The 26961-nt window shown below is 47.2% G+C and overlaps 1 protein-coding gene across 1 annotated transcript in view; it reads right to left on the bottom strand.

Annotated features, from left to right (window-relative positions):
* LOC144756202 (E3 ubiquitin-protein ligase TRIM39-like) overlaps window positions 1-26961 on the bottom strand; it is a 154223-nt gene that overhangs the window by 105913 nt on the left and 21349 nt on the right. The window contains exon 2 of the mRNA XM_078645809.1: window positions 137-232. Within this exon, the coding sequence (XP_078501935.1) occupies window positions 137-232 (96 nt within the window). The remainder of the gene's footprint in view (window positions 1-136; window positions 233-26961) is intronic.

Raw genomic sequence — 26961 nt, 5'->3', positions numbered from 1 at the left:
AAAGTTCTATCATGAATACGTTCCACATCTCAACTCAGTTCAGCCTCTCTGAAGTAACCCCTTGTCTTGCGACTACATTAATATCAGGGGTACCCACATGTCATCTCTCTACAAATATAGTCAGGAAACCTCTCACCTCCACCTTCGATGCCGTCTTGCTTTCTTCAGCTAACCATGTCTGCAGGAATTCCAGCTCCTTTTTCAGTCGTTCCACTTGGCCATGAAGGGTTTTCTGAAAAACAGTCCAAGTGTTAATATTATGCAGTAACTATTCTGCATATAATTAATATGATTAATTATTCCAAGCAAGCAGTTGTTGGCGTAAACACTACTCACAGATCATTCGGTCACAAGGGCGCTTATCCACGCTCTCCATTAGGCGGTTACAACGGTGAACATCACCTGTTAAATGAATGTGATGTCATATAGACACTTAATATTATTCTACCAATCCGTGTGTTCTTTTCTGTTTGTCCTGCTCAGAGGTCTTCCTCGACACATACCGAAGTCTCATCTGCTGCAGACATCCAACACCTCAAACACTGCCTGCACTGCATCCAGGCTGGTTGTCCAGCACCCATTAGAAGCTCAAGCCAGCGTTCCTGCTATATGCCGAGAACAGCAAGCAAGAATTAGTCCAAACTCAACCCAACAACATGGACCTAGGTGGATTTGAATAACGAAATTTCACCCAACGGCATGGAACTCAGAGAGCGAACGCAGCACTGACCTCACCCTGAAGAAACATTGCCAAGAAAACTAGACTGTCTGGTACCAGCTCTCTCTGCTGAGTAAAGTGAACCCATTTCTCCTAGATAACAATATAACTGTTCTTTGAGCCCCCATACTTACTTATCTGGACAGTGGTAATGTTGTGCTACATGGCCTCCCAGATCCACAATGGCCCCCGTTAAGGACATTCTACACCTTACAACTCACCTCATCAAGGGCATGGAAAAACATGACCACAAACCTCCTAACGCCCTTACCAAATCGCACCAGCTTTAAAACCAGCTGCATATTTACATAGCCATCATGACACTCTCCCGCATTCTGGATCACAAGCTCTGCATCTCTGGAGGCTCTTGGCACACCCACTGCCAGAAGACTGTGGGCCCGGGGAACCCCTGTGTTCTTACAGCCCAAAAAGATCTTAATGTAATGCAATTGATGAATGGGTCGGGACAGTGTTAAACCTCAATTTCACCAGGCAATGTCCAGAGACAGGGCACCACACAGTATATAAAAAAATAGTCACTTAAATAAGGAAACACTCAATAAATTGGTTCTAGGGCAGTATTCGAAGAGTTTAAATGATTTATTGCACATATTCAAAAGATGTGCTACAGAAATTGTAATTTGAAATTCATAATGTCATTGCCATGAAGGCTCTAGGAAATGAAAGTCTCGACCAAATGAGCAGCAACATCAATAAGATATCAGGCAGAATCCATAGTAGAACCGGAAATCTTTCCATAAACAAACATTGAAAGTGCTAAATGATCATGGTGTGATTAAAATGATAACAATTTTAGCAATCGGAAAATGGTTTTATTAAACGTCATATTGCCGTACAATTTAAGCACTATTCCACTATCAGAAATTTGATTCCACCCATCTATGCTAATGTCATCTGCAGATGACAAGATGAAACCAGTTACAAATGTCAACTATATGAATGAATAAAGTACAGTGAGCTTGCGGAGGGGACCTTAAAAGATTATGGCCCAGATGTTTCAAAGGGTTTTTTCCATTCTGTGTCTATGGGGACATGTATTGATACACATGGCCCTATAACATTTGAACGTTTTCTTCAAGAACATCTAAATCAATGAAAATAAAAAAGGGGACTTCACTTAGAGACCTATAGGTGATAAAGCGCTATATAAATTGAATAAATAAATAAATAAATACTTGACTGTGTGCAGCAGAAATAAACAATGAAAGCAGGCAGCGACATCCAGGTCTTGAGCCCAAATGTCCACGGACTCGATGATTCTCGCTTCGGTGCCTACTCGAATCACGGGTTCACACTCTGCAACTCTGGGCATTAGCTTGCTTAATCTCCACTACGGCCCCCCGCGGCGGGATGCCTGGCTTTCACCTTGGGGATGCCCAGTATGGGTTATCTCACAGGGAAAAAGCCAGGAGGGGTTTCCAAAGCAAGCGCCGAGATGCCTCACGGTGATTCGAGCGCTATATAAGACGACATAACATAACATCCATTCTGAACAAGATGGCGTTGAAGCCTAACTGAGTCCTAGCTGAGTCCTAGGCAGCATAAGGCAGGAAAAGGCAATTTAACAAATCATAGAAAATCATAGCAAATTTGTTTTAAAGGCAATAACATCAAATAAATATACATTTGATGTTAATGAATGTAAAACCACATTTTACACAATGTCAAAAATGCACAGGTTTATAAATGCACAAACTCCTCCAACATCATCAGACTGGAGATGAAGAAATGCAAAAAATAAGAGAACAAGCAACCAGCCTTCTCTGCAACCACAATCTGCAAAAACATCCCAATTATAAGCAAGACTTCCCAAAGCCAGCAGGGCCATAGCTTCAGTACTTAACATTTCTTGTAGATAGAAATGCTTCTAAAGCTAGGTCCTGCTGACGCACCGAGAAGCATACACGCTGCTGCAATGCATCTCGGAGGTGCGCGTGCGTGCCAGCAAGGCCTAACAACTGCTTTCGGAAACACTTCTGTGTGAAGTCACACAGTGATGCACCCGTTTTTGAAAGGCACAGGGTGATTATTAACATTACCCAGAATCACAGGATGTTGACTGAGACCTTACAACCCACTAGCTAGTTTACCTCAAATAATCCACGGCATCATTCCCACTGAGGTCTTCTGCGCCTTTTCTCGCATTCGAAGGAAGTGCAGACAATGTAAAGCGCGCGCCAGGACTTTGAGTGTGTTCTCAAAATGCTACATAGCTTTCTCCTCACGACACATCGGGTGCAATAAGAGAAAAGCCTATGCTTCAGTCAGATATCATGACACCATATTATTGAGCACACTATGCCGGTACTACCAGGTAAGTATAAAAAACGGCACACATTCGACATTAGGGCATGAAATGCACCGGTGGTAAAATGAAGACACATGAATCCCTATATGGGTACTGACATAATTTTCCAAGCATTGTTTCAATCGCCATATGTGTTTTTGCATCTAAAACCTTGACAAAGACCATAGGAGTACGAAATTCAAATATTTTAGGAATGTACTTGTGTCACCATTATCGAGTACTTGCTGTGGTAACACCATGCCAAAGAGTGACATATGTCTTGTACGAGTGTCTCTGTCACAAAATACTGCCGATAAACTATTATCAGACTGGATTCTTGGTGCTCTCGACCTCCTTATTCCAGCAAAATGGTCTAAAAGTCGCAGCTACAAATCTAGTCTCTGGTAAACTCTGCGCTCACTTTCATGCGCAAAGAGTACAAGAGGTTGGAGAGAGTATGGAGAAGGGACTAGGACCCCAACTTGAAGAGGCCCCATCAAACTGCGATCAAGCAATTCCATAGGTCAATACAGTTGGTACAGGCCACTTATTATGCGGAAGAGATTAAGAGCAGTGCGAATCCTTCTAAAAGTATCTTCTCGATACTGAAGGAACTGAAAACATCTACAGCCCTGACTGGTACGCCGATATCTTCGGACGAGCAATGCAACACTCTAGCCTCCTTTTTTATCGAGACTATAGAGAAGATCTATCAATACTTGCCCCAGGTCTCGTTAGGCTCTGACCCAGTGTCTTGCCACCCTACTCTATGCACTCTGACCACTCTCCCCGCTATCTCTCAAGAGAAGCTGTCTGAACTTTGCAGCAAAGTCAAATTCGGTTCCTCCACTGATCCTCTTAAGCCAGCCTACTGGTTGAAAATCCTACCTGTGCTCATCCCTCCTCTAAGTCATGTGATCAACCTATCCCTCTCTTAGGCTGCCGTTCCGAGCACCTGGACATGCGAGAGCCGTTCCCTTGTTAAAATTTTTTTTATCTAGACGCGGCCAGACCTGAGAATTTTCATCCCATCTCCCTCCTGCCCTGGGTCTCTAAGATCGCCGAGGCAACCGTCAATACCATCTTGATCCCTCTCAGAATGGCTTCCGTCCTGGGCACAGTACAGAATCTGCTCTTCTTGCGGTCACCGAGCATCTGAGATGGGCCCTAGACGAGGGTCGTACTTCGGCACTGATTTTGCTCGACCTCAGTGCCGCGTTCGACACGGTCTCCCACCAGATTATGCTGAGGCGCTTGGAGGAGGTGGGCATAGTGGGTTCCGCCCTGGAGTGGTTTGCCTCTTTTCTTGCAAAGAGGTCCTTCCAGGTAGCCGCCCCTCCCTTTGTCTCCAGAGTTTATGCCACCAAGCATGGGGTACCGCAGGGCTCATCTCTGAGCCCTACCCTCTTCAACCTATATGTCCAACCACTGGCGATGGTTGCTAAGAACAGAGGGCTTACGGTAGTATCGTATGTAGAAGATAATCCGCTGTTAGTCACACTCACCGACGACATTACTCGGGACGCCTGTAAGTTCTGGAGCGATCTTGAAGCTGTTGCGGGGTGGATGACGGCCAACTGTCTCCAGCTCAACGCCAGCAAGTCTGAGATACGGCTGGATGGGAGAGACTCAGGGCTATGGAGTGAGTTTTGGTGGCCAGCCTCGTTGGGACTGGCACCTGCCCCTAAACAGGTAGTAAAAAACCTGGGGGTTTGGATCGACAATGCTCTTTGCTTCCGCACCCAAACCAAGAAAGTGGCCGTGCCCGATTTAGACTTTTGCGGGGGATCAAACCTTTGCTGGGATTTTTGGTCCCCCAATCATGCAGGTTATTGTCCAGGCTTTGATTATGTCAAAACTGGACTATTCCAGTTCCCTGTATCTGGGGTCCAACCAGACTGAAATTGTCAGACTACAAAGGGTTCAGAATGCGGCTGCCCGAGCTCTCTTTGCTCTGCCTAGGAGGTGCACCCCTTCTAACGCCATCCGTCGCCTTCATTGGCTGCCAATGCTTGTTTGCGATTTGGACCAAGAAGCTGAGATTCATGTTTTACCCGAAAATCTATATTCCCAGAATACTCGGAGGATTTTTATTAATTAAATTTAAAAGGCACGATAGCTACTCAAGAAGGGTTTCCCTGCACCAGGGCAGACCGTATATTGTTTAACAGCTTAGATGATTACTGGTTAAAGAGCCAAGTCTTCAATGATTTGCAAAATTGGGCATATGCCGTTTTGTTCCGAATGGCTGTGGAGGGGAATTCCAGAGTGAGGGACCAAGGTATGCAAATTAGGATGGCGGACGGATCGCCACCGCCATGCAGGCGGTGGCAATCCTCCCGACATCCGTGTCCGCCCGCAACCTATTTCCCCCCCCGCCATATTACAATGGCGGGGGGGGGACCACGGAGGAGGGAAACACCGCCCGCCGCTTTTCCACCCCGGTCGCCTTGCGGCCGGGGCGGAAAAGGGTTCCTAAGACAGCCATATTAGGATGGCCTCATGCAGATGCCTTTCCGTGGCGGCAATGCCGCCACAGAAAGGCATGTGTTCTTTACTTAGGAGGCCCCTTGCGGGCCCCCATGGTGAAGGCGAGAGGGAGGGTGGAAATGGGGGGTACCTGTGGTACCCCTGCATTTGCATACACAAAGCGGCAGGCACCACGTGGTGCCTGCCGCTTTGTGTATGCAAATGCATGTCTGCATTATTAGGTCTCTCCCTGGCGATTACAGCGCGAAGCGCTGTCTCGCCGCAAGACCTATAGCCAACTGCTGTGCTTCCCAGGAGACAAGAGATTGGCACGTGCAGTTTACCGGAATCGGATGAGGTCGCGCTCCGATTCCGGCATGCTGTTCAGTCACAATGGATCAGGACGTGCGCACACGTGCACACACGTGCACACACACACACACACACACACACACACACACACACCACCCCCCCCCTATCTGCCCCCCCCCCCACTCACCGGGCTCTTTCCGCGTGTCCCTCTCTCCCTCAGCAGCGGGTCAGTCTCGGCAACAGGCGGGGTTCTCCACGAGCACGGGAGCCCCACTAGCTCACACGCTCACTTCCGGCTGGCTTCACGGGCATAGGAGCACAGTGTAGGCTTCCGTCTGCTTCCAGTTTTTTTGCGGCCGCCCCAACACAGGTTGCCTGGCTTCGTGTTCAAGCCGGGCTGCGGCGGTGAGTTTCTCAATACCTGACTTGTTACGATATTTATGGAACAGGGTGACTTTGCCCCATTGGAGCTAATTTTGGCTATTACTAATAAAACATGTAGCGATGGGATGGCCTTGCAGGTGCTGGATGACGCCCTTCGCTAAGTAAAGGAAGGTAACATCATCTGCCTTCTGGCGTTTCTTGGTATCTCAGCGGCCTTTGATAATGTCGGCAATAAAGCACTTCGACACTTAGGCCATATTTTTTTTTTTATTCAGAGAAATACGGCACTGGCTTCCTTTTTTCCCTTGGGAAAGATCTCAATTTATATTTACTGAAACTACGACCCTCCCCCCAGCCCCTTACTTGCAGGATTCTTAAAGGTGCCACCCCATCATCAGTGCTATTTAACCCCGTGAATGACATCTCTGTGAGCTTTCAACTCACTGTCACCTCTCACTGTGTTGTAGTTCACTATTTGTGTGGATTACACCCATCTGTTATTAATTGCCACTTTGCAGTCCTGCCTCACAAGAATACACCAGTAGATTTCTTCTGCTTTTCAGAAACTAGAATTCCCACACTTAAACCTTGGCTCATTTGTGCATCTTCACTAGGCAGTGCACCACTTGCAAGTGCCCCAAGCCACTCTAAATCTCAGCCTCTGTGTCCAGAGCGGCATAATAAAGGTGCATTAAATATGCTTTTTGTAAAAAACAAGAAAGATTAATGTATTCATACCACAGAATAGATTTTGTTTGCCATGTCATGCATGTATTAGTACTTTCAGACATTAGTGGGGACAGTACTACCATCTAGTTATTTCAACCTCTTATTTTGCTAAAAGGGCATCGCACTTCATTATCATTAGGGTAAAGGAAATCTGACATCATTACCCTTTGGCTGGCCACATGCTTATCCCATGGCTACCAAACGATGATCATATAATGTACTACCTATGCTGCACCACATTCAAACGGCTCATATGCATATAAGAACATCTTAAAATAACCCCTGGGTCCGCATTTACCCAAAGCAAATATGCTAGAAGTAAAAATTAAATGAAAAAAAAGCAAGACCACCTGTTCACTCTGATGCCTAGAACTTTTACTTACATTTAAGTGTGGAGTGAGGCACTCTTCCGGAGATGTATCGGCTAGGTTAAAACAAAGCATGTCTCTTCCCCCTATGAAGGAATAGCGGGTATTGAGATTTGCCAAAACACTCGCCTCTTCTATCTATCTATCGCCCTCACTCTATCCATCTATCGCCCTCACTCTATCCATCTATCGCCCTCACTCTATCCATCTATCGCCCTCACTCTATCCATCTATCGCCCTCACTCTATCCATCTATCGCCCTCACTCTATCCATCTATCGCCCTCACTCTATCCATCTATCGCCCTCACTCTATCCATCTATCGCCCTCACTCTATCCAGCTATCGCCCTCACTCTATCCAGCTATCGCCCTCACTCTATCCAGCTAGCGCCCTCACTCTATCCAGCTAGCGCCCTCACTCTATCCAGCTAGCGCCCTCACTCTATCTAGCTATCGCCCTCACTCTATCTAGCTATCGCCCTCACTCTATCTAGCTATCGCCCTCACTCTATCTAGCTATCGCCCTCACTCTATCTAGCTATCGCCCTCACTCTATCTAGCTATCGCCCTCACTCTATCCATCTATCGCCCTCACTCTATCCATCTATCGCCCTCACTCTATCCATCTATCGCCCTCACTCTATCCATCTATCGCCCTCACTCTATCCATCTATCTATCGCCCTCACTCTATCTATCTATCTATCGCCCTCACTCTATCTATCTATCTATCACCCTCACTCTATCTATCTATCTATCGCCCTCACTCTATCTATCTATCGCCCTCACTCTATCGCCCTTACTCTATCTATCGCCCTTACTCTATCTATCGCCCTTACTCTATCTATCGCCCTTACTCTATCTATCGCCCTTACTCTATCTATCGCCCTTACTCTATCTATCGCCCTTACTCTATCTATCGCCCTTACTCTATCTATCGCCCTTACTCTATCTATCTCCCTCACTCTATAAAAGGAATACTGCTATTCTACTCCAATACATGGTTAAGAATTAAGATAGGAGATGGCTCTAGATTATCAAGAAAGTGGTCTACGAACAGAGGCCTCAAGCAAGGGTGCGTATTGGCCCCACATCTTTTTAATTTGTTCATGTCTGATCTTTCACAGAGGCTAGACTGCACTAACTCTCACCCGCCGAAACTTGGTAAGCTAGTGCTCACTCACCTCTCGTATGCCGACGATGTGGTGCTATTGAGTCTAACAAAGATCGGACTTCAAAGAGTTTTAAATGAAATGTCAGATTACATTTTAGCGAACAAACTAGAAATAAATACATCAAAAACTAAAACTATGGTGATTGGCAGTCAGCGGAGATGCAAGCAGACTATCTGGCTTAATGGCAACCAATTAGAGGAAGTTAAAAAATATAAGTACTTGGGATTCTATATTGACAATTTACAAAATCATATAGAACAAAAAAAGTACATGACTCAGAGAACTAGCGCCCTCATATTCGCCTTCAGTCAACTGGCAAAAAAGTTGAAGGGCCCATCATATAAACCACTGTTAGCGGTGTTGACGGTGAAAATCCTCCCCATGATAACATATGCCAGTGCTGCTTTCCATGGCGATGTCTCAGAGACTTTAAACCAACTAACAGTTTCTACCTATAAAAAAGTATTTCAGCTACAATGGTCGGCCTCACCGGCACAGATTTCTCCCAAATTCGGCCTAACAAATGAAATCATAGGGAGAATGTACTCTACAATAAAACTCTGGTATCGGCTGAAACAGAATGCAGCCACATCACCAATTACTGAAGCTCTTTGGACCGAAGTACAAGATGATAGAAATTCTCCTTACAATCAATACTTAAATCTCTCTCAATAACTTGTACAACTGATTTATGGAATAAAAATCTGCCTTACCAGTCCTTCAAACAAGCAATAAACAAAGCAGCTAAAATTCACTCACTACAAATTGATAAAAATATCTTCAGGTTAAGGTTGCACGCTTGGATGGTGATTAACAACTACAAGTCACTTGTACCAGCTTCATGCTTGAATTTGACATTTTCAATTTTCTTGAAAAGACAACTAATGGCATTACGTTTTGGAAAACTACCATCCGTAGTGGTTCAGCCAACCTGGGTTCATACAGGACCTAAATCATGTCGGCTCTGCGATTATCACAAAGAAGACTTTATTCATGTAATCTGCATATGCAATAAACTTTACAAAGAACGAGCCACCTTGCTCAGACAAAGTTTTACGGTGAGAGGCATTAGGTCCTGTAGAGCTGCAATAATCACGTGTCTAAATCCATCAGACCCACAACTGAATGGTAAATTGATCAAATTCCTCAAAGTTTTTGAAAGCTCTGTTAACAGGGTCGGAACCCTGGCAGGGAAAAATGGACTAGAACTTGGCAACTGAATTTTAAACAATGAAGTTTTATGAGTGTTTAATAAAGATTTAATGGACATATTGTTTATTCTCTTTTAATTTTGTTTTGTATACATACGTCTTTTATATTGTTACGGTTTTAATTGACAAAACAATAAATATTTACTTACTTACTATCGCCCTCACTCTATCACTCTCACTCTATTTTTATTTAAGTATTAATTATAAAAAAAAATTAAAGCCATTGTTATTTGTAATATCAATACATCTAAGTCACACATATTGCATTACAAATGCTGTAGGTGTCACATTTGCAAAATTTCAAAGTATTGGCATTGTAAATGACAAAGTAATTAATTTAGCGACTTTCAAAACCAACACATACATAAAAAAATTGTCATTTACAATACCAATAGCTCAAACTTTCCTAATGCGGGACCTATTGCATTGCAAACGCTTGTTAACATTGCGGCGGACGGTGCTTTCAGCACCGCCCGCCGCAATGTTAAGAATGCATGATGCGCCCGCCAGTGTGGCGGGCGCATCGTAATTGCCATGACAGGACCGCCGCTCATGTCGCTGACGGTCCTGTTTTCCACAGGATGGCGGACGAGCAAAGTCCGTCCGCCATCCTAATCGGCCCCTTAATTTGGTTCTCCACCCTGAGCCAGTGCAGGTCCCACAGGTGACTGGAGACAGAGGTGGCTCTAGGAACCCGGCAAAGTAGTCTTGCAGCACAGTTCTGAACCATCTGTAGCCTGCAAGTCACCTCCTTATTGGATCCTAGGGAAAGGACATTGCCGTAGTCCAGTCTTGAGGTGATTAGCGCCTGGACTACTGTTATCTGGGTGGGCTCAGGCAGCATCCAGATTATCTTTTTTAGCCACTTCAGGATGGTAAAGCATGTAGCGGCCATCTTGACAGCTTGATGATGCATAGTTAGCGACTCATCACCAAAATTACGGACTTGGCAGGAGGGTAGAGGAAGTGCTCCCATTTCACTGGGCCAATGTTATGGGCCCCAGAGATCCTTGCTTTTACCAAGTGTCAAGACCTCGGTTTTCTCACCATTGAGCTTAAGGTAATTTGCCTGCATGCCATGATACAATTTTACCCAAGTCCAGCAAGAGGAGGTGGGAAAGGGGGCGTGGTGGCGGGGGGGGGGGGGGAAAGACCCAGCCGCACTCTCCATAGAAAGAGAGAAAATAATCTGTGAGTCGTCCGCATAAGAGAACAGGGACAACCCGGCATCATCCGCAACATCAGTTAAAGGTCTTGCGTATAGATTGAATAATAAAGGGCTGAGGATGGAGCCCAGAGGTACCCCTTAAGGTGAAGGATGGGTATCGGAGCTGGCTGTTGGGGAAAGGAGTCGGAAAGTACGATTGGCAAGAAATTAAATGAGCCAATTTAGAGCTGAGCCACAGATGCCTAATGATCTTAACGCTTTTGCTAACATGGTGTGAGACTCTGTGTCAAATGCGCTTAAGTCCGAAAAAATAAGGGCCGCCGTGTCTCCAGCAGCCAGATGACACAGACTTTCCGTTACCCCACGTAGAGTTGTTTCCGTTTAGAAACCAGCTCTAAAGCCCGATTGAGATGGGTGAAGGAACTTTTGTATTTCAACAAAATTATATATAGCAGAGTGTAGATATCTTTCTCTAAAATTTTTGAGAAGGCCGGCAACAGAGAAATAGGCCGATAGAGGGTAAATCGGGGTCCGCGTTGGCCTTTTTCAAAAGGGGGAGCACCATGGCATGCTCCCACTCTAGTGGAACTGTCGCTTTCTGTTAGGAGGTATTTAAAAGGTCCATATTAACAAGCTGAGATTGCGGCTCAAGCTGCTTGATCACAGAGATAGGAAAAGGGTGAGGATTGTGGTCTTGGAACCTAAAAGTTCATAAAAATTTAACCTATTTTGTATATATTGGTGTCTGATTTCTTTCGTGTTGTGGGACTTTCGTATTCTGTTGCTTGGTGGGTCTAAACGCTTTACACTTGTTCCTTTGTTTAACCCTTGCTGCTCATAGCCATAGCTATCCAGGGTTGAGCTAGACGTGGTTTTACAAATGAGCCTGACTGGACCAGAGACTGTTTCATGAATGTATTGCATGGCGAGGTCTCACAACCTCACCATATAATACACCACAATCCTCACACCCCTTAACTTCTCTCTCACTCTTCCGTATCTTTGTCTCCACATCCTACGGAATGTTTAGCTACATACATTCAAGCTTCACATATTCGACACATTATACAGAAAGTATTACAAAAATCAAACAACATTCCTCTTTAAAGATAATTAATTCATCACACAGTCTTAATGCGTCTTAAGTTTCTCTCTTTTTCTCCTATTCCCCAATTCTTTTGTTATTCCTTCATTGATAGCTTCGCATAGTCGCTGATTTTACATTACTTTGTCACTCACAATAACTACTTACCTATAAATCTTTACACATGACTCCTTTGTTATAATTACATTAAGTGAGCAACTTTATCACTCGCAATTGGTTGCAGAACTTAGTCCACTTCTCATTTACCACCAACACTTAACTTCATCATGTCTCCTACACTTATTTTTGTAATCCCGGACTATTTCTCCTAGTCAAAATGTTCCTTTTCTTATCCAATCTTTCTTTGCCGTTTCCCACTTTCCCTCTTCAGTGGCATTTTCAACATTCTTCACTTGACTGACCCACTCTGTACTCACGAACAACATGTTTAGTTTCATAAAAACGTACTCTTCCCAGCAAAGCATGCACTAAATATGTATAATAGAGGTACAAAATCAAAAACGTTTTTAAATGAGAACCTATCTACCAATCCACAGAGTGGGGGGCAGTAACCCCTGGCACACAATAGCCAGTCTCCACTCTCCCTCTCAGTGTAGCTACAACTACCACTGATCTTTCAACCTAGGGACCGGACCCTCAGGCTAACCAGAGGTCACGGTCAAGAATGCCCCACCCTACCTCTACTTCTGGGGTTCCGCACCCTTCCAAGGAAGCACCCACCAGAACACATCTCTCCCACCAGATCAGGACCTCTCCCCATCACTGGTCTACCACCTGGGATCTGGAAACTATTTCACTTCGGAGGTACAAAGCACACAGCACAGTCCCTCTTCAAGCAGGTGGGGGGACAGAGCACACAGCAAAGTCCCCTTTCCTCTACCTTAGTGGAAACAACAAACTGCAGGTGAGCCCCAGAAAACACAGCAAGGGCAGCCCCCTCAGTCTCTTCAGCTGATCTAAATTCAACAGAACAAAAGGTTTGAGTGTCAGTAAAAAATGGGCGCACTGCTAGAAATCAAACGCGTTCAAGCCCTGAAGATTCGCGTGAGCGATGAAACACGTGTCGGCTGGCTGCTGTTTTTATGTCAAGAAAATAAAGAACTGAGGATTTCAGTCTACACAAGACTCCTTCATCACTTTGCTACCTTACCCTTTGGATTTATGTTCTTATCCAATTATATCACAATTGCCTGTACTTTCGAATGTGTGTGCATAGGGTATTTTTTCTAATTCTTCAGCTGATCTACTTTGGCAGAGATTCCTTCTTGACCAGGAAGTTTCCTAATCTCCAAACCTAGGGTCTAAACCCTCAGGTCGCACCGGGGTCAGAGGTAAGGACGCCCTCCCTCTGCACCCCCTTCCAGAGTTCTGCACCCTCCCACCTTGGAGCGGTACCCCTGGAAGCCAAACCGGTCAGGACACTGATTACAGATGCCCTTCCCTCCCGGTCAGGCTGAACCTGAACCTGGCCTCCCCCCTCCTCGGGGAACGACCTCCAGAGGCCCCACAAATGGTCAAGCAGTCTAGACGGTCAAATGCCCAGCGAACCAGGACTTCTGCACCCTCCACTTAGGAGCGGTACTGCCCAACACCAGGACCGCCGGAGTTCTGGTTACAGACACTTCCCGTCCTCTAGACACAGGACGATCCTCCTCAAATGACCTGTAAGTACAGCCTAGGCCCCTGACCTGGCGCTCCCTTAGGGAACCCTCCAGGCCCTGAGACAGGGTTTCGGGCCAACGTGGGACACACCGTCCCACACTCACTCCGCCTCCACTGAGACAGGACGTGAGCCCCTACACCCCTACCATTCTACTGGGACCTAGCTGGGCTACACATGAACCTCTTCCCCTACAAATGATCATCAGATACACAAGCCACTACTTTTAGAATCACTCCCCAATGCCTCTAGAAAGACACCTAGCACACCACCAGACGGCCACCTTCTCGTCCAGTGCCTCTGCAGGACCTCCTGCACACCACCAGAGGTACACCTCCCGTGCAAGCTCCTTTTATCACCAAAAACAAAATCACACCAACTCCTCCAGTTCAACACACCACTCATCCACACACTCCCCCCTCCAGACTAGTGAGACAGTTTGTCACTGTCCCCGACTCTCAACCTGTACCCCTCTTACTGAGCACCAGGCACCATACTCTGGGAACTGGGAATGGGACTTCACGCACTGGACACATTTTAGCTGCCACCACTGGATCCTACCATACTGGGGAATCCAGACACACACACTACACTCAGGGGACAAACACCCTCCCGAGTTAGCCATTTCTCCTCCACACTCCCTCTCTTCCATCTTCCTACACCTCTGGGGACAGGAACAGTGATTGGGCACTGGACCCAGCAAGGAATTCCTCATCTATGGGAACCTCCCCCTCTACTGGTATCCCACCCTGTCATTTTCTCTCTTCTGCCACTAACCATAAAAGCGCAGGAACACCATTTGAAAATGACACTTGAGGAAAAACAAAATCAAAAACAATAATCCCAAACATGTGACTATCTAAAAAGCAGAGTTTTGTAATGTAGCCTGTTGTCGCTGTGGCACTGCGCAAACACAAGTCCTAATCCTCACCGTTGATCACCAATGTTAGAGATGGGAATTCTGGTTGGCTACGGCTTGCGCCAAAGTCAGGCAGAAACCACCATTCTAGGCAGGGCAAGGGAGTCACACGCAAGGGTTAACCCCTACTCACCCCCTTGGTAGCTTGGCACGAGCAGACAGGCTTATCCCGGAGGCAATGTGTAAAGCATTTGCGCACACACACAACAGCAACAACATCCTAGGCACACCACAAAAGGAACTCCACACAAGGTTATATAAAAATAACTTTTGTATTGTCAAAACACATCAGATGTAATCACACAATATACATTGTGCCAACTGGCACGGGCAATATTCACAAGGGATTATTTACACCAGGACAGGGCCACGTGGGCCACTGTCAGAATCAGATCTTAGTAGAACTAGCACTTAGAATAACTAACACCAAATAACAATTATAGATCACAACCAGTAACTACTGGTAACAGGTAGGTACACACTACGCAATACTAATGACCATAGGCCTAGATCACGCATGGACACATAACCTCTCTAGTATAAACTATACTATTCAAAACAACCTCCTGAGCATGAAAGCACATCTAGAGGTATCACAGGCATAATGGCAAAGCACATCACGCATAAATCACATTTAGGCCTAAACAGTATAACTACAGTAGGCAATCTCTCACTAGTCTAAACGCATTAGACTCTGCCTCCTAAGAATAAATCCCATTTAGGGGCGTAACTCACAGAGTGAAACACAATCTCACTAACACCAACCTCCATAGGTAAAACCATCTCTAGAGGTACCAATACAGGGTGCGAAAAACATACTAAATGCATTACATTTCCTAGCACCACATTTAAAGCACATGAATCACATTAGGCAATCATCATCACAAACATAGTAATCACATTGCGCAAAAATCACATTAGGGCCTTGCGCCCTACCCACAAACCAGCCCCCCTGGCCAACTGGCCATCCAAGAAGGTGCTCAAAGGCCCTGTGTCCAGAATGTCAGAGTGCGCTGCCAATGCAGCGTCAGTCAGAGGTGCGCCACCGGTACAAACCTAAACGTTGCAGCTGCCCACTACTTTTTTTTATTTTTTTTTATTCCAAAACCTTTATTGAAGAGGCATGTTAAAAAAAACACAGCTCGGTGCCTACAACCTTGATTAGGCCGGCAGCGTTGCGATTCATAAAGTAAGTGGCATATAAGTAAATATCATAGGCAGCGTATAAATACACAGCAAGTCGCCTACAACAACTTCGGGCCGGCCGTGTCAACAATAATGTTTGGTCTTGGGGCTTTACTTTTTCAAATGTAGAACAAACATCAACCAAACTGGATCATTCCACTACCGCACTCCCCACCCAGTCGACAGTACAGCTTGTGGTGAAATGTGGTGTCGTTGCAACAATAAACATCGCAGGAAGTGTAACAGGCATTTTACATAACGGTCAGCAGAGCCATTCAATCAGCGGCATGCGTAGTCAGGTATGTTGTCAGGTACACCCAATAATTTTTAGGCTGAGACCTAGGTGGTAACATTTCTTCATAGGTACATAGTGTGTCCTGGCAGTAAGACATATCCCTCAACGACTGTTTGACCGATGGTACCTTAGTACTCTCCCAGCTCATTGAGATTCTGCGTTTAGCCAACAGCAAGGCCACTGCACAGAACTTACGCTTTGTGGCTTTCACCTTGCCCAGTAGACCCAGGAGACAGCAACGAACAGTGCATTCAATGTCAACCCCCACGATTACAGACAATACAGTTACGAATTCCGCCCAGTAGTTTTGTATCCCCGCGCAATGCCATGCTAAGTGGATAAAGTCCGCCTGGTCATAACCACACCTTTTGCATCGCGCTTCTTCACGTAATCCGTATCTATGCAATTGAACCGGGGTGTAATATGCCTGGTGTATGTACTTAAAATGTATAATCCGCAAATTGCCATTAGGTGTAAGCAGCTTAGTCAGTCTCCCAGTCCTTGTCTGTAAGGGGAATTTCCAGCACTAGGTTCCATCGTTAAAACATATCTGTTCCCTAAATATTTAACTGCTTTTTCCTGACTGTATTAGGGATCTCTCTGACCACTTTCAGCGCGGGGACACACTGATTAGTGTAACCAGGCGCTTTACAAGCTCAGTTAATAATAATAATACTAATAATATAAATAATAATCGTTCCTGAGCTTTTGTGGCCCTATGGCCTATTTCCGCCTGTGCCACCGCGTAGAGTCGAGATACTAAGTGTTTAGTGTTTGGGGATGTTAGGACGAGTTGTAGTGTATCCAGAGTAGGTGGTTCATCAGGAAAGGTAGGGTAGAGTTCTCTAATCGCACCTTTCAGCCTGTGAAACGTGAATTGAAATAGTGACGTTGGGTTTTGGATATAGTCCAAATCATTTGTCCTGAGGAACACTCCATCTTTATATAGGTCACCCATCGAAACCATCCCTACTCGATTTAGGAGATCCATACCCACAGACTCAGCCGTTACCGACAACCTGGGATGATGGTGGAGTGGCAAAGCAGGAGCGTAGAGTGGTAGTTTGTGTGCTAGTTGGCCTAATCGTCTCCATGCTGCGTTCGTAGCGTCAATTTTATTAATGTCCTTGTTATGGAGCGGGGGTCTATCATGTGTGATGATGGCATCCAGTGGGACATGCTTAGCATCTCCCTCCTCAATAGCTACGTGGGTTAGATATGGAATTGTGTGGTACCAAAAGGTGGCATATTGTGCCTGTGGCTCTAAAAAAGAGAGTTTTCCCAAGATGAACCCAGAAAGCACCGGGAAATATTGTAAACAAACAAAGAAATTCCTTTCTGTGTATTTCAATTTACGTAATCATATGCACTTTTGGAGGTACCACTTGTTTAGACCAACCAATTCCCTCTCAACCTTCCCTAAAGTAGAATATTAACAATCACAAGATAGAATTGTATGTATCTAGGTACTTTTTTATTAAAAATATTTTTCCATTGTCGATGTATTCACAATTTATTAAAAACAATTTTACATGTCTGTCTAGTCAAATAAAAATACACAATTTTTACAATAAATCAATGCTTTCTTTATAGTACATAAATTTGATAAAAACAAAGTTGTACAAATACAGAGAAACTTATTTTCTGTGTGTCGACGCGTTTCGGTGCTTTGATTTTATAGAACACCTTCCTCAGGACTGTTTCCATTAAAAACATCAATTCTTCTTATCTTTTGGGTACCAGATGTATCCCAGGGGTCCCAGTAATCATTCAACCTCCTCTATGTATTTCATCAGAGGATTTCTTATTTATCAGAGGGCATCATATTCCGATTCATAGAATATATCTCATATTTGTCCAATAGACCTTGTGTTAAAATCCGCCCAAAGAGATTCTTTTCTTTAGCTCTTCTATGGATCATGCAGTATACATTCCTCTTAATTATTTGAGGCAATGTTCAGCATCTCAAGTAGAACGCGACGCGGTCTGCCTGCCAGGTCACTCTCGTACTCCCAGTAATTGTGCCTGTGCACATAGGTAATATAATAGGAAATCTGGTATCCCCACCCCCCTTTGGAGTATGGTAGTGTTTTTTTTTTTATTATTATTATTTTTTTTTATATATATTTTTTTAAACATTAAAATAACGAACATCAAACAAGGCGAATGCAGCAATCAAGTCAGCCCGGACGTCAGAGGGGAGGGCCACTAATCAGGAAAACAAAGGTAGATCAATGAGACTCGGCAAGGCCGGGGGAGGGGGGGAGCAGGGAGGACAGGAAAATCCTAAAACAGAATGAAAAATTTTCGGGAACGTCAGCCTAGGGAGACAGGGTAATATCGGAGGTGTCAACCAAGGGAGGGGTACAAATTTCACCACGGTATGCATTCCATTGACCCCAAATTTTCGTCCACGCCCTGGGTCTGCCCCTAGCTACATAGACGGTCTTCTCTCGGAACATGGACCAGTCCATGTTATCCTCCCACACCGAAACGTCTGGAGGTCGGGATGCGCCCCAAAGTTGCGCAATGTCACGCTTCGCGACCATGTAACCCAAGGTCGCCCATCTAGTCTGGGCCACAGAGTAATCGGAGGGTTCCCACACATTCAGCAGGCAACGTCGGGCCGCAGGGCAACACCAGTCACAACAGTCATTAGCGCAAGTACATCCACCCAGTAGGCTGCCACCACAGGGCATTCCCAAAGTATATGCATAAAGGTAGCGCTCATCCCACACCCACGCTTATATAAGCCATCCGGGGAAAAACCCATTACAACCAGACGCGGACCAGTCACATACACCCGGTGGAGGATCTTAAGTTGCACCAAACGAAGACGGGCGGGAATGGCGACTTCCTTCGGAGAGGAGAGTGCCGACTGCCAATCCTCGTCATCTAATTCCAATCCGTCCCCGACCCACATCTCTCTGAGTCGGACCAACAAATCAGCGCGAGTATGAATCAATTTTTTGTAAATAAGGGAGATAGTGCTGTCGGGCAGGTGTCCATCTAGTATACGATCTTCAAGGGGGGAGGACTCAGGCAGGGCCACATCCGGAGTCAGAACCGAGGACAGGGCATGCCGGACCTGCAGATACCGGAAAAACTCTCTATCACTCAAGTCGTATTCTGCCTTAAGGGCCTGGAACGACTTCACGCTACCATTCACACAAACATCACCCACCTTACAAATCCCAATCATATCCCAGCGTTCAAAGCCCTTAGTAGACCAGAGACACCCCAAACGTTCAGAAGCATAAAGCGGAGTCGCCAGCGTCAGTCGATTCTCCCATCCCAAACTCACATTCGCGGCGCGCCACACGTTGACTGCGGTCCTGGACGGGCCCGTAAGATGGCGCCCGGCCGATCTAGAATAAAGCGCTCTATTAAAGTCCCCTCCCGGCAGCTGGAACCTATCAATCTCAAAGGCCGGATCGCGACCCGGCGAATATATCGCGTGGTTAACGGCAGATAGCTGGGCAGCCCAGTAATATCTCTTGATGTCGGGGAGCGCCATGCCCCCGTCGTACCAAGGGATAGTAAGTTTCGCAAGGGCTATACGTGGACGCCCGTCCCAAATCAGTTGTCTTTGCAGACTCTCGATCTCTCGGAAATAGGTAGCGGGAATGTCGTCATAAGAATTTTGAAGTGCGTAGAGGAACCGCGGCAAGGACATCATTTTAAAAAGAGCTGCCCTACCCAGAGGAGATAGGGGCAGCTTACGCCAACGGGCCACATCCAGTCGCAGTCTAAGAAGTGGAGGGAGGAGATTACGCTCAAACCGGAGTGAGGGGTCCAGGGTAATAAAAATCCCCAAATACTTGAAGCCAGACTGGACTACCTGGATAGGAAATCTGTCCGGTAAAGGGGGCAAAATACCCGAAAGAACATACACACAGGACTTAGCCCAATTAATAACAAGGCCCGAGTTCGCACCGAACAAAGTAAGAACATCAAATAAGACGTTTAAAGATTTACGCGGGGAGGTAAGATATAGAAGAATGTCGTCCGCGTAAAGAGAGACACGGTCCTCAAAGTCCGGTGACCAACGGATCCCTTTGAGTGAAGGCTCCCATCGAAGCCACGCAGCTAACGGTTCCAAGGCAAGCGCGAAAAGCAACGGAGACAAGGGGCAACCCTGACGGGTCCCCCTACCAAGGCAGAAGGGGGCAGAAACTCTACCGTTCACCACTACTTGCGCTAAGGGTTCAACGTACTACAACTTCACCCAACCAATAAACTCAGGTCCAAAACCAAATTTTTCGAGAGCTGCCCAAAGATAGGGCCACTCGACAGTGTCAAAGGCCATCGAGGCGTCTAACGAGGCCAAAATGGCCGGTTCCGTCAGAAGCCCCGCCCTCGCAACAGCACCGTGGAGACGACGTAGGTTAAGAGCTGTGTTACGATGTGGGATAAATCCGGATTGATCCGGATGAACCAAGCCACTAATTACCGTCAGTAAGCGGGTCGCCAGGAGCTTAGCCGGGACCTTAGGCTCAACATTTAACAGGGAAATGGGCCTATAAGACGAACAAAGGTCCCGCGGTTTCCCGTCTTTGGGAATTACGACTATCGTAGCCAGACGCTGGTCATACGGGAGAATACCCCGTTCCCGGGACTCCAAAAACATAGCACGAAGATAGGGCGCTACCCTGTCAGGGCGTAGCTTGTACAGCTCAATCGGTAACCCATTTGGGCCTAAGGCCTTGCCCGAACGGAGCGAGCGAATGGCAGTCGCTATCTCATCCATAGTAAAAGGGGACTCCAACGAGACACGGTCCAAATCGGAAACACTGGGCAAAGCTATATCGCGCAACAAAAGGCGAGAGTCAGCCACATCCCATCCAGACACAGGGGTATAAACCACACGAAAATACTCCGCAAAACATTCAACGATTCCAACCGGGTCCGTCACTGCAACACCATTCGACGACTGAATCACAGGCACCACACGATTCGCCCTCTCTTTCTTATCCAACCACGCCAACAATTTACCCGCTTTATCCCCCACATCATACAGACGACCCTGCTGTTCCCGGAACATCAGTTTAGCCGCATCCGTGACCAAGGACTTATATGCAAATTGTTTCAGACCCAAGGCGTGGAGTTTATCCGAGGTGACTTCCGACTCTAAGTCGGCCTCCCTCTCCGCAATCTCTCTCTCAAGGTCCACCACCTCCCGATTCCTAGCCTTCTTGGATTCAGCAATAAGGGAAAGGGCCTGCCCACGAATCACTGTCTTAAAGGCCTCCCACAGGGAAACCGCAGAGGAAACGGACCCCTTGTTGTCTAAAAAATAGGCATCCAAAGACTTAGTCAAAAGGTTGCGGGTCTCAGGGGAGGTAAGGTACCAGGGGTTAATAGGAGCCACTCGGCCCGCCGCTTCCACCCCAATCTCAAAACAAAGCCAGAGCGGAGAATGATCGGAGATGCCCCGGGGGAGGTGTCTGATTTCACGCACCGCTGGCGTTTGCGCCGCGGGTATCAGGAAATAATCCAGTCTAGACAGACTCCCATGGGCCCCCGAATGGAAAGTGTATTGAAGCTGGGTAGGATGCAGTAGCCTCCAGCAATCCACCAAGCCAAACGTGTCCAAAAACCCACCCAGCCACTGATGAGCCGAAGGGGTATCCCTAGGGGGGTAACGATCGTGTAGACCGGAGATCACAGAATTAAAGTCACCTGCAATAAAGAGAGTACTGTCAGGGAGGTTCAACAACACACGGCCCAAATCGGAAAAGGTAGAAGTCTGTAGGCCGGGGGGCACATAAACAGTAAACAAGGAGAGGGTACGACCCTCATAACGACCCACAAGGACAGCATAGCGCCCCCGATCATCAAGGATCACATCATCAATAGCCAGGGGGAGGGAAGCCCGAACAAGGATACCCACCCCCCTGGAACCCGTGGTAAACCCCGAATGTGCGGCAAGGCGATATCCCCACCTATTCATCGCACGGCAAGTATTGCCCACCAAATGAGTCTCCTGTAGAAAAACAATATCTGGAGATAGACGGCGTAGGCATTTTAACACCACACTCCGCTTAATGCGATCTCCCAGACCATTAACATTCCACGAAACAAACCTCAACCCGCTACCCCCCATCCCACACAGCAACGCCGAAACCCCTCTGCAATGAGCATGACATAAAAAACAGCAGAAGCAAGATAGAATCGCCTTGAGAACAGAACACACAAACATCGAACATCCCAACCACCCACCCCCCAAACAATCAAGAAAACACCCCCCACCCTGCACCCCTGCAAAATGCTAAAAAGCCACCCCAACATGCAGTGTGCCTGTCGCCCAAGAACCCCCATTCTACAAAAAGACCCCGGAGGAGGAAAGGCTCCGGCCCACCCGCCACCCCGAGCAAGACAGATAATAAGGAGAACACATAAACAGTAGAGGTACTGAGGCATAGAATCCCTGAAAAGTTACTCTATACGAGGGCCCAGGCGTAGACAAATTGTTCAGCTCTCCACACCACCCTCAGCGCCACCCGGGTGGGCGTCGGACTCAGTTGCAGGAGGTCGGTCAGGCAGAGAGTCCAGCCAGTCATTCACAGAATCAGGCCGATCAAAGAAGAAGGTTCGGTCACTGTACTCGACGGGCAGCCTGGTCGGAAAAAGCATAGCGTAGCATAACCCCATGTCTCGGAGACGTTTCTTGACACCACGGAAGCCCATACGCTGCTTCTGGACCTGTTGAGAAAAGTCCGGATAAAAGTTCACCGTGGCGTTCTCAAAGGCCACCGGGCCCTTCACATGTGATGCTTGCAGGATAGCGTCCCGATCCCTATAATGGAAGAGTTTCGCAACAATAGGCCTCGGCGGGGCACCTGGCTTACCCTGGCCCCCCGGAACACGATGGGCACGCTCCACCGCGAAGAATTTACTCAGACCAGACGGAGAGAGGTAGTTCTGGATCAAGTCCTCAACAAGGAGATCAACAGAGTGAGGTTCTGGATTCTCCGGAACTCCAACCACACGCACATTACAGCGACGTGCCCTGTTCTCAAAGTCCTCCAAGCGCCGGGTCATGAAATCGTTCACCCTACGGAGGTTGCCAATCTCCGTCTGTATCTCCGAGACGTCTGCCGTGAGGCTGGATGACTTGAGATCCAATGACTTCACCTTCTCATTGGTTTTCGACAGGTCGGCTCGAATCAAGTTCACATCAATGGCCACGGTGTCGATTTTGTGGGCCAAAGCCTCATATTGTTGGCCTATCGTCTCCTTCATGGCAGAAATGGCGCCCATGATGTCCTGCAAGGACGGCTCAGTTGACGCGTCCACAATGTGGTCAGCAGTACTTGATCCGGGCAGGGCGGCTCCGGGGGACCCCTTCGAATGGGTGTAGCGGTCCATAATGTTAGACTGGACCGGGCCCCCACGTAGGGGCGTCTTGGTCTTCAGAGTCTCTCGGTCCCCTCTGCCCGCCATGTTAGAACTGCGTCACCAGGAGATTTACCAGGCTCGATGGAATGGCCACAGGAAAGTAGGACTTCGGGATCAAAGAGCCGCCACTAGGGTACCACTAGTATAGGGCCAGCAGATCGGAGAATATACCAGCCAAAGGCCCGACCACCGTCTCGTGCCCCGGATCCAGCCCAGGCCAGGCTCCCCTGCCAGATGTCTCAGTCTGAGGCAGAAACGAAACCGAAACTTAAGAGGGGGACCCACAAGTCGAATCCCCCTGCCGCTGTTGTTCAACTTCAAGACGGCCACAGAGCCTCACCCAGTCCCGGGCGCACCTCGAGGGCGGAGCCCGAAAGTTCGAATCACCGTAACTCCGGCACCCCGGGTCCAAATCAAATTCCAAAAGTTCCAGGGCAATCAGCTCAGCGTCCTCTACACAAATCCTTGTAAAAAGTCAGGATATGTTCAGGATATCATGCCGGGAGCGGCGGGGGTCCGGGGAGCGCTGTGCTCACGCGGCCATCTCGGATGCCCGCCAAGCTCCTCCTGAGTATGGTAGTGTTAATACAGCTAGTTGGACGCGTGCTTGTTTACCCGCCCAAATCAGTTTCAACACCATAGCGGTTATACGCTTGAAAACTTCCTTTGGTGGTTGAATAGGGATATTATTAAAGAGGTAGAGGAGTTTCGGAAGTACTACCATCTTAACAATCGCTATGCAGTCAGCTAGCGACAATGGGAGCTGAATCCATCTCTTAACTTTGTCTTCTAGGGAGTCTATTACTTTTCCATTATTTGTCCTAATTACGATTTCTGGGTCTCTGTGGAACCAAATCCCTAGATAGCGTACAGGATCTGTTTGCCACTCCAATGGGTATTCGATCACATGCGGCAGTGTAGTGTCCGTCAGTGGGAATATCAAGGATTTTTCCCAATTTATTTGTAGTCCAGAGAATCCCTCAAATTTGATGTATGTACGCAATAGGGGTCAGGACGGTGACAGATGTGGACGGCATACTAGACTGTTTTGTGCAATGTTACGCGCATGTGTATGAACATAAGGAAACGGCGGGAGAGGATGAAATAGTGCAATACTTAGAGGACATAGCACTAGTCTGGCTATCGAAAGGGCAGCAAGACTTTTTGATGCATCATATAACGGAAGGGGGGCTAAGGGATGCGATTGCGGCATTGCCGAACAGTAAGGCGGCAGGTACTGACGGGCTTCCGTCAGAATTCTATAAAGAATATGTGGATCTAATATTGCCTCACTTGGCGGCGGTGCTTGAGGAGGCTCTGGAACAAGGACAACTTCCGGTGACAATGAGAGAGGCCCTTCTGGTAGCACTCCCGAAGCCTGGTAAACAGCAGTACCGGTGTGAGTCTTATCGCCCATTGTCCCTGAGGAATACAGACGTGAAGATACTTGCCAAAGTATTGGTTACACGCCTGCGATTGATCCTGCCCGTTATGGTACTGCCGGATCAATCTGGCTTTGTACCTCAACGCTCGACATCGCATAATCTGAGAGCCTTGTTTGCTATTCTTCATTTTCTTAAGCCTGATATGGCTGCGGTGGCGGTCCTTCTGGACGCCGCCAAGGCGTTTGATTCTGTAGCCTGTAAATATATGCTAGTGGTGTTACATCGAATGGGGGTGTCTTCTGTCTTCACATCATGGATCACTTTATTATATACTAATCCAATTGCTCGAGTGAGGGTGAATGGTCGAGTGTCAGTGCCCTTTGCTATACAAAGAGGCACGAGGCAGGGATGCCCACTCTCACCCTTATTGTTTGCTATAGTTATGGAACCCCTAGCCTGTATTTTACGTCAGAGGCACGCGGCTTCGGCTTTACGTTTTCATCTCAGATCATTGGCTGTATCCATGTTTGCCGACGATATGGTGTTGTATTTCCGAGAATCTGATAAATATCTTGAAGGGGTGCTAAGGGAATATGTCAGATTTGAACGCTTCTCTGGTCTATCCATTAACTGGGATAAGTCTATACTGATGCCATTAACAGACATTACGGTACCATTCCCAGTAGAATTCCCCTTGGAATGGGCCACAGAACCTGTTCGATATCTGGGTATATGGATACACAGAGACTCCCAGGAAGTAGTACGAGCTAATTACGGAGTAGCGATTTCAAAATTGGAAGATCAGGTGGCGCGCTGGATACGTCTGCCCCTTTCCTTTGCTGACCGGGTTGCTTTGATCAAAATCGTGGTGCTTTGTATTATTTTGTCAACATTCCTCTTGCCTTGTCGTCTACTTTTTTTGCAACGCTTCAGTCCCTGCTGGTCACATTGGCTTGGGGGGGGGGGGGGGGGGGCAAGAAACCGCGAGTGAAGTGGGACACTCTGACTAAACCCTATGAGATGGGCGGATTAGCTGTACCGGATATGAGATTGTACTATCTGTGTGCCCAAGCACATTTTGCCTCGTATTGGATATCGGCACCGCCATACACCCCTCATGTAGCAATAGAAGCTGGGGCAATATACCCGTTGCCGTTAAAGGTTATGGTAGTGAATTCGCATTCAGTGCATGAGAAGGGTGAGGTTGACACGGTGCAGTGCACTGCGAAAGCATGGAGAGAATTAGGGAGGCGTTCAGATAGATTGCCACTGTATGCCCAGGCCATGCCTTTATTGCAGCATGAGCGCATCTCGGTATCGAGTGAGGTTGGTGCACTCCAGCTATTACATCGCGCTGGGATACCGACAATGGGGGATGTTTTTCCTGCAGGGCAATTTCTTACGTTACAGACTTTACTGGAGAGTACTAATAATGGAACTATGGCTACATTCACCTATGTCAGACTCCGTGCAGCGGTGCATGATCTCTATCCGTCGTTTCCAATGGAACCGCCTGCGCTGAGTGCGTTGCAGTTGATGTACACTGCGAATACCCGTGTGAAGATGATATCTAAGCTCTATCGAGCATCACAGGAGGATGAGGGAGGTATAAATGTGCGTGCGAAAGCTAGATGGGATGCATGTTTGCAGGAACCTCTGACGGATGAGGAATGGTCTGAGTGCTGTACTATGACAGGTAACTTTGCAGCCAACGGTAATTTCAGACTTATACACTTTAAATTTTTACTGCAATGGTATTACACGCCGGAGCAACTTTCTAAGTATGGATTACGGGATTCGGATGACTGTTTACGTTGCGGGTCGAATGGAGCTAATTTTACGCATCTGGCCTGGGAGTGCCCCCGAGTGTTTGATTTTTGGACAGGTGTGAAGGTGGCGTTGACTGAAATGACGAAGGTGTTAATTGAAATGGACCCGCGCATATGTTTGCTTGGTATAGTGTCTGGTGTGCCGTTTGGATTGAGACGTCTGGTGGCATTGGCGCTACAAATGGCTAAGAGGAGGGTGGCTGTCTGCTGGGGAGGTAGGCGAGCACCTGATGTTAAACTCTGGCTACAAGAAATGGCATACTGTCGAGACCAGCTGACATGTTATTATGAAGAACTGCCGCCAGCCTCGCGCCCCAGAGATATTTGGGGCCCCTACACTGA

This window comes from Lissotriton helveticus, chromosome 5_1 (genome assembly GCF_964261635.1).
Source record: "Lissotriton helveticus chromosome 5_1, aLisHel1.1, whole genome shotgun sequence".
Classification (NCBI taxonomy): domain Eukaryota; kingdom Metazoa; phylum Chordata; class Amphibia; order Caudata; family Salamandridae; genus Lissotriton; species Lissotriton helveticus.
This window is presented reverse-complemented; position numbering and strand designations above follow the sequence as displayed.